The 13,038-nt window shown below is 56.2% G+C and overlaps 1 protein-coding gene across 3 annotated transcripts; it reads left to right on the top strand.

Annotated features, from left to right (window-relative positions):
• Positions 1-283: 283 nt before the first annotated feature.
• NKX2-2 (NK2 homeobox 2) lies at positions 284-11,011 on the top strand. Of its 3 annotated transcripts, XM_033094401.1 has the most exons (5): positions 284-415; positions 2,460-2,613; positions 3,409-3,551; positions 7,960-8,625; positions 9,557-11,011. In XM_033094401.1, the coding sequence occupies exons 4-5, from the start codon at positions 8,367-8,369 to the stop codon at positions 10,117-10,119; spliced, it is 822 nt and encodes a 273-aa protein (XP_032950292.1). In that variant the 5' UTR covers positions 284-415; positions 2,460-2,613; positions 3,409-3,551; positions 7,960-8,366; the 3' UTR covers positions 10,120-11,011. The 3 variants fall into 3 exon arrangements, with proteins under 3 accessions (XP_032950292.1, XP_032950294.1, XP_032950295.1); XM_033094403.1 differs by lacking the exon at positions 3,409-3,551; XM_033094404.1 differs by lacking the exons at positions 284-415; positions 2,460-2,613; positions 3,409-3,551 and adding an exon at positions 3,928-4,270.
• The last annotated feature ends 2,027 nt before the right edge of the window (positions 11,012-13,038 follow it).

The following is a 13,038-nucleotide window of genomic DNA, read 5'->3' as shown; positions in this document are numbered from 1 at the left end:
GCGGACAGGAAAAGTTTTACCTGCGACTGAGGCCGGGTGCCGGGCAGCCGCTGACTTTCCGGCACCGCGAGGGGAGCTGGACCTCCGGGGATCAGGGGTTGGGCAGGTGCAGGGGCCGAGAGGAAAGGGGAGTGGGGGACGCGGCGCGGAGAGAGCCGCAGTCCTACTACAAGCTCCGCCCGGAGAGCGCGCAGTGGGGGAGGGGCCCATGGAAGCGGGGGTCCAGTAGGTGGAGGGCTAGATAAAGACGCGCCTGGAGATGCAGCGGGGCTGTCGCCGCAGCGCGGGAGAGAGGGAGGCGGAGCGGGCGCGCGGAGCGCGTTGCCAGTCCCCTCCCCACTGCCGGGTGCCGGATGGTCCTCCGCTAACCGCGCCTCCGTAAGGAAGAGGGCGGCTCGGCACCCACCTCCGCCGGGTAAGTCTCCCCCTGTGCGCCGTGGAGGTCTCACGATTGGGGGTTCAGGCGATTGGGGGTTCAGGCCGAAGCAGAAGTCCCGAAGGTAATTTGGAGATGGCGCCTAATTTAGAGAAAGGGGTCCTCCCCGGTCAGAACTGGGACAAGAGGTTCGAGGCTGTGAGGAGGAGGGGAATAAGGAAGGACTCGGAGGCCAAAGGAGCTGTCGGGGGTCGCTGAGGAGGCAGCTCCAGCTTAGACTTTGAAGGAGCTAGTGTCTCCCGGGCCGCGCCAGAAGAGAGACAGTTCTCATTTGCGTCAGTAGAGATCGCCAGAGGATCAGAAATGCGTCTCAGCGGGGTCTGTTAAGGTCCTGGTTTCCAAGGGGTGCCCCCCTCGTCTCCAAACACAGAGAGACAGTGAGAGAGAGACAGAGAGAGAGAGACAGAGACAGAGAGAGACAGAGAGACAGAGAGAGAGACCTTTGCGCGCCACTCGCGCCTTCTAGACTTGGATGATGTTTGGGGGTGGAACGGGGGCGTTGCGTCTGGGGGAGGGTTGTGGACCTCTGGTGCTCAGATTGGAGAAACGAAAGGGAGAACCCCAGGAACCCCGCACCCTCCTCCTGTGCTCGAGGGCCCTCGCGGGTCGGTTCCTGTGCTTCCAGGCCCCAGCCCTTTTCAGCGCAGGCGGACACCGCGGCTTCCCTGCGCTGGCGATGACTGCATTTCACCTCAGTCCGCCTGGCCCAGCTTTAAATGCTGAATTCTAACCCGTTAGGAGAGGCCGATTGTTTTTCCTGAGTCCTGTGGTAACGAGTTTGTCACGTGTTAAGAAGTAAATTCAGATAAGAACGTGCTTTCAACGCCATGTTTCCTTGAGAAACTCAAATCTCCTGCATTGAAATCGCCCTTATGGGGGGAGGTAGGGCACGGCTGGAAGAACGTTCCTGAAGGCAACACTGATGATGCGTAATCTCATTGTAACATATTTAATCATTAGAGCAGCGCGAACGAATAAAGCAAAGGGGTTCGCCAAGGGGGACATGGTGTTTGGTTCCCCCAATAAACCGGTGACAATGGATTGGCTGAGATAACTCATTTGGCCCGAGGGGGGCTTATAGCTGCGTTTTAAAAGAAAATATTGGAGTGAGGCCGGTTCCATTTTGTAGTGCGCCCGGAGCCACATTTCGTGTTCAATTTAACATCCATGAAAGTTAAACGGCTTTTCTCTCCTTTTATTTTATTGGATGCATTTTCAAAGATCTCATTAAAGTGCATTTATCAAAGTCCTAACATATGTCCGCGGGGTCTTACGCCCACAAAATGAAGCTGATTAATAGAAAGAGAAATCCTCATTTCTGTTACAATTTATGTCCTCGGGAGATATCCGTTTTTTTTTTCTTCTGAGACAGATAATTGGGAAAACTTGTATTTCATCATGAAAAAAGAAGGGGGGTAACTCACTCGGATGCCTACGTACTGCACCCACAATTAATTGCACAGGGGACTCCAGGCTCTAGGTTCCAAGATCAGTTTTTCTCTCCATGGCTTCACAAGAGTTCCTGTGCCCTGTAGGAAGGGGTGAGGTGAAGGGGGCTTTTCCCAAGACAGAATCAGAGCTTTGTCTCTATGTCTGAAAAACTTCCCTGACCGACACCTTCTTGGTGACTTGGGAGGACTGTCCTGGGAGTCACCCACTCATTCTTCCCCTCCTAGGGCAATATTAAGGGTTACCACAATGTGGGCCAAAGAAATAAAACAGTCACCTCCGGCTTGAGCCCAAAGTGGGCTGAGATTTCCTTTCCCTTCACACTAGCCCTGTCTGGTCCATCCGTCCAATGGCTGCGGGTCTGTCCTGCCCAGCCCCTATCACGGTCTCCCCTCGTGAAAGTTGCACACTGACAGGGCTTTAGGCCTCCCCAATTCAGTCGCTCCACTCTGCTGCCCGAAAGGCTGCAGGGACTTCCAGGGACCTCAGCTGCCTTTTCCAAGGGACAGAAGGCGATGTCAGTTGGTGCTTGGACCCGTCGGTTTAAAAACCTGACTTTCAGTCTTTTGGTTAGGAAAGGTTCCGTTTGGGGTGGTATCCTGGGCCACACTCCTGGACTTCTTTCATCCGAGACGCCAGAGCTGACAGCCCAGCTTCCTGCAGTGCCTGCACCCCCACCTGACGTCAGAGACGCCTTTTGGGCCATTTTGGAGGTTTGCATCTTAAAGGTGAGCGGCTTTATCGCCAGGCTCAGGGACCAGATTGGGTGACGTTTTCCTTCCCCATTGATTTCGAATGCATGCCACGCTCCTAGTCTCCAACCCGCTATAAAATAAACCTTCCCTCTCGGACAAAACCTTTGTGTCGACGCCGCTAATCCTCGCTGGAGCAGGAAGGTGCAACGCGCTTTGTTTCGGGAGTGAATGAAGACAAACGCTTGCACCTTGGCGCTAACCAGACAATAAACTAATCCACTTGAAGGCTGTTATCAGAGATGGGATAGGGGGCGGGGAGGGGGGGAGACTGACAGCTCACACTGTACCAGGGAAGGAGTTTCTTTTCATTCCAAAAAAAGAAATCAAATCAAATCAAACAAATTAGTGTTTCCAAATAAAGGGAAAAGACCTTGTGTTTTTAATGACTGGAAGCCCTTTTGGGTGAGGAGGCCGAGTGGCGCTGCCTAGGGCTGCCCAAGCTTTGGGCTCCTCAAGGCCAGCCCTCTCCTTTTAGAGCTGGCCCCCAAGTACCTCCCACTTGGACTTTTCTTGCCCTAAACTCCTCTGGAGGACGCACCTATCCAGCAAGCTTTCACTAGCCTGAAAAGGGAAGGATGTGAGCAGAGTGCCTCCCAAGTGGCCCTGAATCACAACCAAGGTAGAGAGGTGGAGGGCAGAGCTCAATGCCACCCCAGCACGCCCACTTCATCCACAGGCCCACCGAGTCAGTATTCCAGTAGTGGGGTGTGCACGGGCCTCTCCTCACTTTGCCAAAGTATCTTTTCTGCCTTGTTTGCTGCTGTTTAGACCTCACCCCTCCCCCAACAGGGGGCGTAAAGCCGCGGTGTGGTGAAGTGAGAAGCTGGGAACGCACCGCGCACCAGGGCCGCCCCCAGGCTCCGGAGCTCCAAAAAGGCGCTGGTGTTTGAGCTACCTGGAAAAGTAAACAGGTAAACACTGGGCCGACTTGGAGGGCCACTTGTCCTGGAGTGGGGCCACTTAGCCTGTGTACATTCATCCCCCCTCATGGGCCTCCGCCGATTGTTCAGCACCCCGCCGCCCTCCAGCCGCTTGCGCTTCAGTCCCTCCGGAGCCCTGGGCAGCAAAGAGCATCTTAGCGGCCTGTGATGCCTCCCAAAGGAAATTCCCTCTAGCCTTCAGCGAGAAAGATTCTCTTCCTCCCCTCCCCCACATCCCTTCGGGGTCTGCGACTCCTTTTGCGCCCATCCTAAAGTGAAGAAGGAATACAGAGTTCGAAATTTGTAAGGAACCTGGAGCCTCGACGCTAAGAAGACCAGGGGTAGAGGACCTCCGGCTGCTCAGGTGACCCTGGCAGGAGTTCTACGTCGTGTTCGTACCACTAGAGAGCCAAGCCTGTCTCCCTTCGGCTTAGAACATGCTGTGATCAAACTTCCAGCACCTCTCTCAACTTTGTCCCCAAATTCGCACCAGAAGAAGGCCTATGGTAGAGCGCTCAGGAGCTCCGCCAACGCGGGCCAAGAGCCCAAAGCCCAAACCCTGACCTGATGGAACTCAGGACATTTTCTCCTCGCTGCCAGATGGAACCTGGAAAGAATTTACTAAGGAATCTGAGTTGGGCAGACTAGAGCATATCCAAGTAGAGCTGAAATTGGTGCTAGGGGACGCTGATACGTTTAGAACCGACAGGGTAGGTATTGCGAGGACTTTGGAGAAGGGGTAGGGGCGCGGGGCCGAGTCCTCTCAGCCTGCTGGGTGTGCGGGATCTCGCTGAACAGGAGATCCCGGACTCTAAAGGCCGGGCTGTCGTGCTTCTGGGGGAACCTTTTAGGGAATCCTCGGAATACAATCACTTGGTTAATTTGTGTGGAAAGATGCGTTTGGTGTCTGGCCCCCGCTCTTCCAGTCGCAGGAAATCCAGGGGACCCTGGAGCGTGTTTGGGCACCGGACTTGCTCCCAGCCTCCAGCTGGTCCCTCACCGGCGTCCCTGGGTCCGCAGGCTATTCCCAGGGGACACGTATTTTATGATCTTCCTCTAACAAACGTAGTTTCTCCCCTTCAATTACAAGCCTCCCAGAGGCCTCCCTGAGCCTTTTCAATTGCAAATATCAGCACTTTGGAAGCGATCGCGGGAACCACACGGGCGGCTAAGCGATGGGGAAAATATTTTGGACTCACGAGGTCCCAGGAGAGAGACACTCAGTGCACCGGTTCCGGCAGGGTGCAGTTTGGTAGCAGGAGGCAAGGCAGAGGCTCCCAACTCCCTCTCTGCCTTGCTGCTACAAGGCGGGGGAAGGAAAAACAGGAGCAAATGCTGAAGTAAGGGGGGAGGGGGAGCAGAGATCAGGCAATGGCCTGTGTGATCAGGGGAAGTGTGGCGCTGCCAGTGCTCCTGGAAGGGGACCCTGAGACCTGAGGCTGGAAAAACTCGAGTTGGTTGAGGTCAAGGGGCAGGTGCCTTGAGGAGCCTGACCTTCAGTGAAGGAGGGCTGGGGCCCTTCTTTTCAAGACGCCACTGTCAGCACTCCCTCTCCAGGATCAATTCCTAGGAGCCTGGATTACCAAAGGAAAATGGGTGCTCTTCGGTAGAGGCCCCCAGAAGGAAGGGAGGAGGACTTGATAGACACTGGTTGTGCTGATTAGACCCAGTGAGAAGGGCACACTGTGTTGGGGGAAGGGAGGAAGAAGTTGGGAACTAAATGGAACCAGGTGGTTCCAAGGTGAGGAAATGAACAGGCTCCCAGGAAGGCATTTGGGGTGACTTCTCCCCCCAAAGATGGCTCAGGAGATACGCAAAAAGGCCCACGTTGGGGGAGCTCCTGAGCGCTTCTTGTCAAAAGACCATTTTCCACCCAACCCAAGAATTGGCCTCGCCCTTCCCCATCCCTGGAGCCTGCCCTAGTCCCCAAGAGACAACCCACCCACACACCCCACCCCCTTGGGACATAGGAATAAGAGCAAGGATCATAGGAAGATCTTTTCTGCAGTGCTTAGATTGAGGAACTTTTTTCTGGCCAGTTATTTACTTAGCAGCTGAGTAACAATGGCTGGGGCAGGCCCACCCACCCCTTCTTCCAAACTCTGGGCCCCCCTACTCCTGGAGAACCAACTTCCCTCCTCCGGCTGGACAGGGCAGAGAGCTCCCACGTGAAGGGGGCAGGGAAAAACAACGGGGAGGGAGGCTGAGAAAGAGACTGGAGAGAGAGGGGGGGAAAAGCACGAAAAGTAATGGGTTCGAGGAACACGACTCAAACCAGTTTCCAATTCTTGCAGGAAAAAGAGGGAGGGTAGAAAGGAGAAAAGAAAAAGTTAGAAGGAGAAAGAGGAATAGGAAGCGTCGACATGAAGGGGTTTCCTTAATATTGTGGACGGATTCAGAAATGAATGAAGAGATAGTCCATTGAAAAGGGTTGAATGCCATGACAACTAGGAACAACCTTAGATTTATTCCAAACAGTTAGGACACATTGAAAGAGAGCGTCAATCATGTATTATTTCGCCACTGAAATAAATGCAAAAACCGAGCCGGGACAAAGGCTTCCAACGGGAGCGGGACATTTGTCTACATTTCGCTCATTGTCCGCAGCTTAGCAATCGGTTTGTATTTGTGTTTGCCGGGGTCCGACCACCCAGGACGCTCCGACGAGGGGCTTGCTCTAACCTGGGCCATTGTCACCCACGTCACATACTGGGGGCGAGGCAGCAAGGGCTGCAGAAAACCGCTGAGCGGCTTGGGGCGAGGCGTCCTCGCTGGGCGCTGGCAACCGTGGGGCGACCGGGGTGCGGCAGTGATCGCAGCTCCGCGCGAGGAGGACGCGGTGCCCGCATTTTCCGCTGGGCCCGCGCTGCGGCGGCCCTGGCTACCCGCTGAGAGGGAGCCGAAACCCGACTCCCGCGAGCGGCCATATCTGCCCCTCCCGCCCCCAGGCAAAGCACCCTCCTGACGCTCTTTCCAGGGTAGGCAAGCATCAGGTAGCAAACCTCCCCCCACCCTCAACCCCCAAAAAGAAACTGGAGGGAGGGGCGGGAAGTGAAGTGCCCAGGAGGACGTGCTGTCCCAGGAAAGTTCAGTTTCCAGGCTGGCAAGCTGGGAGCCTGGATCTTGTCCTCGGAACGCGTCCCTGGGGTGCCCAAAAGGAGACGAAATTAAAGGACTAGCTTAGGAGAAGAAAATGCAGCATCATCCGCCCGCCCTGCGGCCCCCTCCCCCGCGGCTTTCGCAGGTCCTCACCAGGGCTGGAGACAGCGCCCCCGCCCCCTTTCCTCTCCGGTATCCCGCGACTCCACCAACACAGGAGGCTGGAGAGGGAGGGGCTGGAGAGGAAGGCCTAACGGAGGGCAGTTAGGTTGCGGGGCCGTCTGCCCTTCCCTCCACCCGGAAAACGCAGCCCGCGGATCCCCTAGGCGGCAAAGTCGCGGTCCGAACCCAAAGTTAGAGTTACCCACACACACACCCCGCCCCTCCCCTGGAGGCCTGCACAGCCGTAAATGAACTGCGCGGTCCTCGGCTGCAAAGAAACGGAGGGGAGGAAGGGAAGATGGAGTGAAGGAAATAAATAAGTGTTTAGCAAATAAAGGGCGGCTGAAGGGGGGGTGGGCGGGTTGTTGCCTGGTAGTGACTGCGGCCAGCTCCTTCCGATCCCTCTCCTGGGTTTTGGGCTCTTTCGGCGTTAACTAGAATCAATTACTTGCCTTGTCATTTCTAGTACTCATCCTTAAGCCTCAACCAAAATATTGACCTAGGAGGCTTACAGAAGTTGGGCTCTTGCCATTTGAACCGGATCTTGTTTAGTGAGCCACCAGCGATGGGAAGGAGAGATTTCCGCGGCTCAGCTTTCTCCCCCTCCCCCCTTTCCAAAGGCACCACAAATCGCGAATTTTCCAGCTTGTTGGGGGGCGGGCGCGCGGGGGCGGGGAGGTAGGAACCGGTGAATGTTAAGGAGGATTTTATTTTTCCTCCTCTCGGTTTCTGTTTTGTTTTCCCCTCCTCCTCCCCTGCTTTTTTAAAGATGCAATTTGTTAAAACGGCGCTTTCAAGTGTGAGGACTCGCAAGCAACGCGGTGGTCCTTTGTATGTAAATACTGGGTTTAAAAAGGCTCGCCCCGTCTTTGCAATTAATTGACACGTTACACCTCTCATCTTGCTCTAGAGGGCCGTTGGCTGGGAGCGCAGAGCTCCCCAAAACCCACAATTTCACATCTGCAAATACTGTCTTCATCCACTTGACTTCCAAGACCCGCCCACACGTGTCCAACCTTTGCGTTTTAATGTCTCCCCCCTTTTTTTCCACCCTTCTCTCGCTCCCTCACTCGCTCCCCCTCCCTCCCTCTCTTTTTCCCTCCCTCTTTTTCTCCCCCTCTCCCCCCGCCCGCCCCAGGTTCGCGAGTGGAGCCCAGCCTTATATGGACTGATCGCTCGGGCAATGGCCCATTTTTCCCTCGCCACCAGCCGCCACCGCGCGCCGAGCGGCTGCCGGAGCCCGAGCTGACGCCGCCTTGGCACCCCTCCTGGAGTTACAAACTAAGGCCCGGCGCGCGGGTTGCTCAGCTCCCTGCATCCATTTCGTCGTGCTTTCGGAGAACACAGGCGCTGCGTTGGGCTCCCCCCCTTCCCCATAGTTTATTTCTCTTTTAAAAATAATAATTATCTCAATAATTAAATCCCACCCCCCCTCCCCTCCCCAGTCCCTCCCCCCATTACCCCTTCCCTGTCCCAAGTGGGGAGCGCCACGATTTGACCAAGTGAAGCTACAACTTTGCGGCATAAATTCCGGGGTCCCGAGCCATGTCGCTGACCAACACAAAGACGGGGTTTTCGGTCAAGGACATCTTGGACCTGCCGGACACCAACGATGAGGAGGGTTCGGTGGCCGAAGGGCCAGAGGAGGAGAGCGAGGGGCCGGAGCCCGCCAAGAGGGCCGGGCCGCTGGGGCAGGGAGCCCTGGACACCGTGCAGAGCCTGCCCCTGAAGAACCCCTTCTACGACAGCAGCGACAACCCATATACACGCTGGCTGGCCAGCACCGAGGGCCTCCAGTACTCCCGTAAGTAGCGAAACTTCGCTGCCCTGGTCGTGGCTGCCTCTGTTCCTGTGGCCGAAGCCCACGTTGGACGCTGGGGGGAGAAAGGGGAAGGAGCCATTGAAGCCCGGAATCCCTCACCCTGCTCCTCTAGAGATTTTTAACACTTGTTTAGGATACCCAAACTCTCCTCGTCAAGTACCCCTAGTCCCAGAAAAGGACATGGTCTCAGATGTTTTATTTTCAAAGAGAAATTAAGAGCTAGAGGGGTGGGGAATACCTCCCAAGGCTGGTTCCAGAAGTCAACCAGGACTGATGGCTCATGCTATAGCCCCCCCACCCCCACCCCCACCCCGCGCCCCATTCCGACAGGCAGGAGGGACTGGCCTGGAGCACTGGACTGAGCCAGCAAGCCTCCTCGGGTACAGGTGGGGGAGGCTCCCGGTGGCCCGGGTATAAATAGCTCACCCTGCCCCCTGAATGATCTTAGAGGACGCTTTGTGCAATGCAGCGGGTGTCCAGAAAGTCCGAAAGCAAAAAACTGAAGCCCCCAAAAACCTGCCTTAAATGGCCGAGCCGATCAATGCCCGGATTGTGGGTTTTTTCTTTTAAAAATCTACCCACGTTTCTCCGGAAAGGAAACTGCTTAAGGGGGCCGAAGCCCTTAACCCACGATGATATTTTCCAAGTGCCACTCCCCCCAAATACGCAGCCACACTGTGCAATCCCCTAGAAACACGAACCCCGAGTCCCCACTCCTGCAGCTACTCCTCTTTTCCCCGGGGGACACCGACGGTTTCGTCAAGAATGGAGCAGGGCGCGGGGCAAGGCGAAGACAGTGGGGTCGGGCTGCGGGGAGCGGAGGGCCGATGGGGCACGGAGGATTTGAGCGCGCAGTGTCTGGCCCAGCCGGCGCGCGGCCTCCAGGCGCCTGATGCGCTTTTCTCTCCCGCAGTGCACGGGCTGGCGGCCGGCGCAGCGCCCCAGGACTCGAGCTCCAAGTCTCCGGAGCCCTCAGCCGATGAGTCACCGGACAATGACAAGGAGACCCCGGGCAGCGGGGGGGACGCGGGCAAGAAGCGGAAGCGGCGGGTGCTCTTCTCTAAAGCTCAGACCTATGAGCTGGAGCGGCGCTTCCGGCAGCAGAGGTACCTGTCGGCGCCGGAGCGTGAGCACCTGGCCAGCCTCATCCGCCTCACGCCCACGCAGGTTAAGATCTGGTTCCAGAACCACCGCTACAAGATGAAGCGCGCCCGGGCCGAGAAAGGTATGGAGGTGACGCCCTTGCCCTCACCGCGCCGGGTGGCCGTGCCGGTTTTGGTCAGGGACGGCAAACCGTGCCACGCGCTCAAAGCCCAGGACCTGGCCGCCGCCACCTTCCAGGCGGGCATTCCCTTTTCGGCTTACAGCGCGCAGTCTCTGCAGCACATGCAGTACAACGCCCAGTACAGCTCGGCCGGCACCCCCCAGTACCCGACAGCTCACCCTCTGGTCCCAGCCCAGCAGTGGACTTGGTGAGCGCCGCCCCTCCGAGACTCGCGGCCCCAGACCCAGGCCCCATCCCGGCGGCGGCGGCGGCGGCGGCGGCAAAGAGGACTTGGTCCTTAACGGTGGTTATTATTATTCTTATAATTATTATCATGGAGTCGGGTTGACTCTCGACTTCATTGGGGAGGTGCAGGGAGGTTGCCTGCGCCTCCTTGGAGTGGCAGATTCCATCCACCAAGCGCTGCCGCGTCCCTCTCTCCTTTTGAACCTTTGGAGAGGGCTGAACTATAAGCCTTGTTTACAGAATGTTTGCGCAGCTTGCTTCTCGCCTCTCCCCGGGGGCACCAAATCGTCCCAGCGTTAACGTCCTCACTTGAGAACGAGAAAAAGACCAATCCTCCTTCCTCTCCCATTGCTTTTGTGAATTTTGTAAAATATGTTTGTGTGAGTAGCGATATTGTCAACCGTCTTCTTCTAAAGCAAGTGAAGAACACTTTAAAAATATAGAGGATTTTCTCCTTTTTTAAAAAATAAGAAAATGCTAAATATTTATGGTCATGTAAACGTTCTGACAACTGGTGGCAGATTTCGCCTTTCGTTGTAAATATCGGTGGTGATTGTTGCCAAAATGACCTTCGGGATGGGCCTGTTCCCCCTCGAAGCCCAACTCCTTTCTTTGTGGTTTGTTTTGGTTTGCTTACGTTTAGTTACCCCTGCTTTCTTGTTTTCTTTTTTATTTTGTTCAGTGTAAGCATTTCTCAAATATGAAAAAGGAAAAATGTGTAGGCGCAAAGCCCCTGCCCATCGTCCGGGTCCTGAGCCCCGGAACTTGGAGCTCACAGTTCGGTGCGGTTCCCCAAGAGCGCCGGGCGCTGAAAGCTTTCGATTTTTTAAATGAGAATTTTAATAAAAATCCTGTGTTAAAAAAAAAAAGAAAAGAAAAGCCCGGCCCTCCCGTTTGTCTTACTTTGTCGCCCTGCGCCGGGCCGAGGCTTTGGTCAAGAACCCTGGCCAGGCCGCTTGCAGCTCTCTTACCCGCGCTTCCTGTCGAGGCCGGGAGCTGGGACCCGGCCAGGGGTACCAGGGACGCAGGAAAGGCTCCCGGACCGGACTCACCTGGGCAGGAGGGCGAGGCCCGGACCCTCGGACCCTGGGCTGGGGAGGGAGCGTTTGGCCTCGGGCCTGCGAGCTGTCGACCCGAAGCCCGGTGTCGCCCGCCCTCTCCCGAGCCTCTCTCCTGGCCTCACGCTGTCTGAATCCCGGGCAGCGGCGTCCTGACTTTGGCAGAAAAAAAAATGACTTTGGAAAACGCAAAGGCGAGGGAGCAAGCCCCCCTCGCTCGCCCAAATCTATGAGAGGCTCCTTCAGCCTGAGAAGCTGTTGAAGCCACTACACTCGATGACTTTCACTTTGTTGCATTTGATTTACCTCGCGCTAAGAAGGGGGGGGGGAAGGGCTAGAGGCTGAGACTGGTCAGCTTTTTCTCTATTCCCCACCTCCTTTTAAAAATCCGCGGACCCGAGGCGGCCTAAGAGACCGCTCCAAGAAATGCGTTTGGGGGCGTGGGGAGGGTTTCCAGGCCCTCGAGGCTTTGGCAATAAGGAAGGACCCGGGGCGCGGGGGTGGGGGGAGGAGTGGGGTGCTGCGCCTCCTGTAGACTCGTTAGCGAGGGAGAGCCAGGGAGCGGGAGCCAGTGGCAATCCCTTCTAACAGAGGCTCCCCCTCCCTCCCGCCCCCATCAAATCTGGGTTTCCAGCCTCCTGCCCCTGGACTTGATTTCGGTCCTCTACCCTCCTAGTATTTGGCTGCGCGTGGTCCCCCAGGAGAGCTTTATGGCGTGAAGCTGGGTGACTTGCTTGCTAGAAAGTAGGGGTTTGGAGGTGCGGTGGTGCGCCCCGGCCTCCAGGGCTGGGGTGAGAGGAGTGGGAAGTGATGAAACAGCCCCGGGTTCGCCCAGGGGAGGGCGCATCAGTCCTTCTCTAGTAGACTACTGATTCCATTCCACCCTCGTCGCAAAGAGATCTCCTCGGCGGATGCTGGTGCACACTTGCCCTCGGGGGGAAGCGTCTCAGGAGGCCCTGCGAACTTGAGGGGAGGGGCGCCTCTCTCCCCTATCTCACGGATTTCCGAAAATACCCAGGGTTCTGTAGTTCAGAGCTCAGTGGGCGCTCTGAGACGCCTCGGTATTGAAAGTCAGACCCATTCGGAAATTGTCTCTGTTCCTTCCCCAGCTCCACCTTCGTGCCTGGAGGGGGAGGCGGGGGCGAGGAGGCTGAGCAAAAGGAGCAGTCCCAGCTGACTTTCTCACTCCCTCCAGTTGATGATCAGGTTTAATTCAATATCTAAAGCAAACATGATCATCCGTGTGACCAAATCTGTGCGTCAATAGCACTCGGCGCAACACGCCCAGGGATGTGATTACCAGTTATTCCCGCGTTGTGCACCGCCCCTGGATAATTGAGGACCCGAAAGTCCTTCTAATATCCTAAATGTCCTTTCATATCTCCAGGTTCTTCTGGGTTCATCCAGGTTTTCCTAAATGCTGAAAAGTCTCCCTTTGTTCCCCACACTAGTTTGGAAACGCTTGGGGATTTTATTTCTTGCTGTTTTGTAAAGGCCAGAAGAATTTTCCCCTTAGTCTTCTGTTGTGCAATAACCTAATGTCCAACTTGCCCTGGTACCAACCACTCAACATCCCACTCGTAACTTCCCTGTAACCCCCGAATCCACCCGGAAGGGAGGTGAGATTTTCTGAGCCTCAGGGAATGGAGTTGACAGGAGGCTTGAGGCACAGCCCCAAGACTCCATTCCTGGCCCTAGGGCTTCCCGGGGGCCAAGATTGATCATAGAAGCCTCCAAGCCTCCGGGGAGGAAAGAGTCGGCTTTCAAAGTCCAAATTCTCGAAGGCTTCCACTGAGTGTGTGCTTTGAAGGCGCGTTTGGGGAGGTG

Source organism: Rhinolophus ferrumequinum, chromosome 23, assembly GCF_004115265.2.
Source record: "Rhinolophus ferrumequinum isolate MPI-CBG mRhiFer1 chromosome 23, mRhiFer1_v1.p, whole genome shotgun sequence".
NCBI classification, from domain to species: domain Eukaryota; kingdom Metazoa; phylum Chordata; class Mammalia; order Chiroptera; family Rhinolophidae; genus Rhinolophus; species Rhinolophus ferrumequinum.
Note: the sequence above shows the minus strand (reverse complement) of the source record. Positions and strands in the feature narration are given on the sequence as shown.

Coding starts and splice junctions, on each gene's coding strand:
- NKX2-2 (XM_033094403.1), top strand. CDS start 8,367: ATGTCGCTGACCAACACAAAGACGGGGTTTTCGGTCAAGGACATCTTG. Junction 8,626..9,556: donor CGAGGGCCTCCAGTACTCCC/GTAAGTAGCGAA, acceptor TCTCTCCCGCAG/TGCACGGGCTGGCGGCCGGC.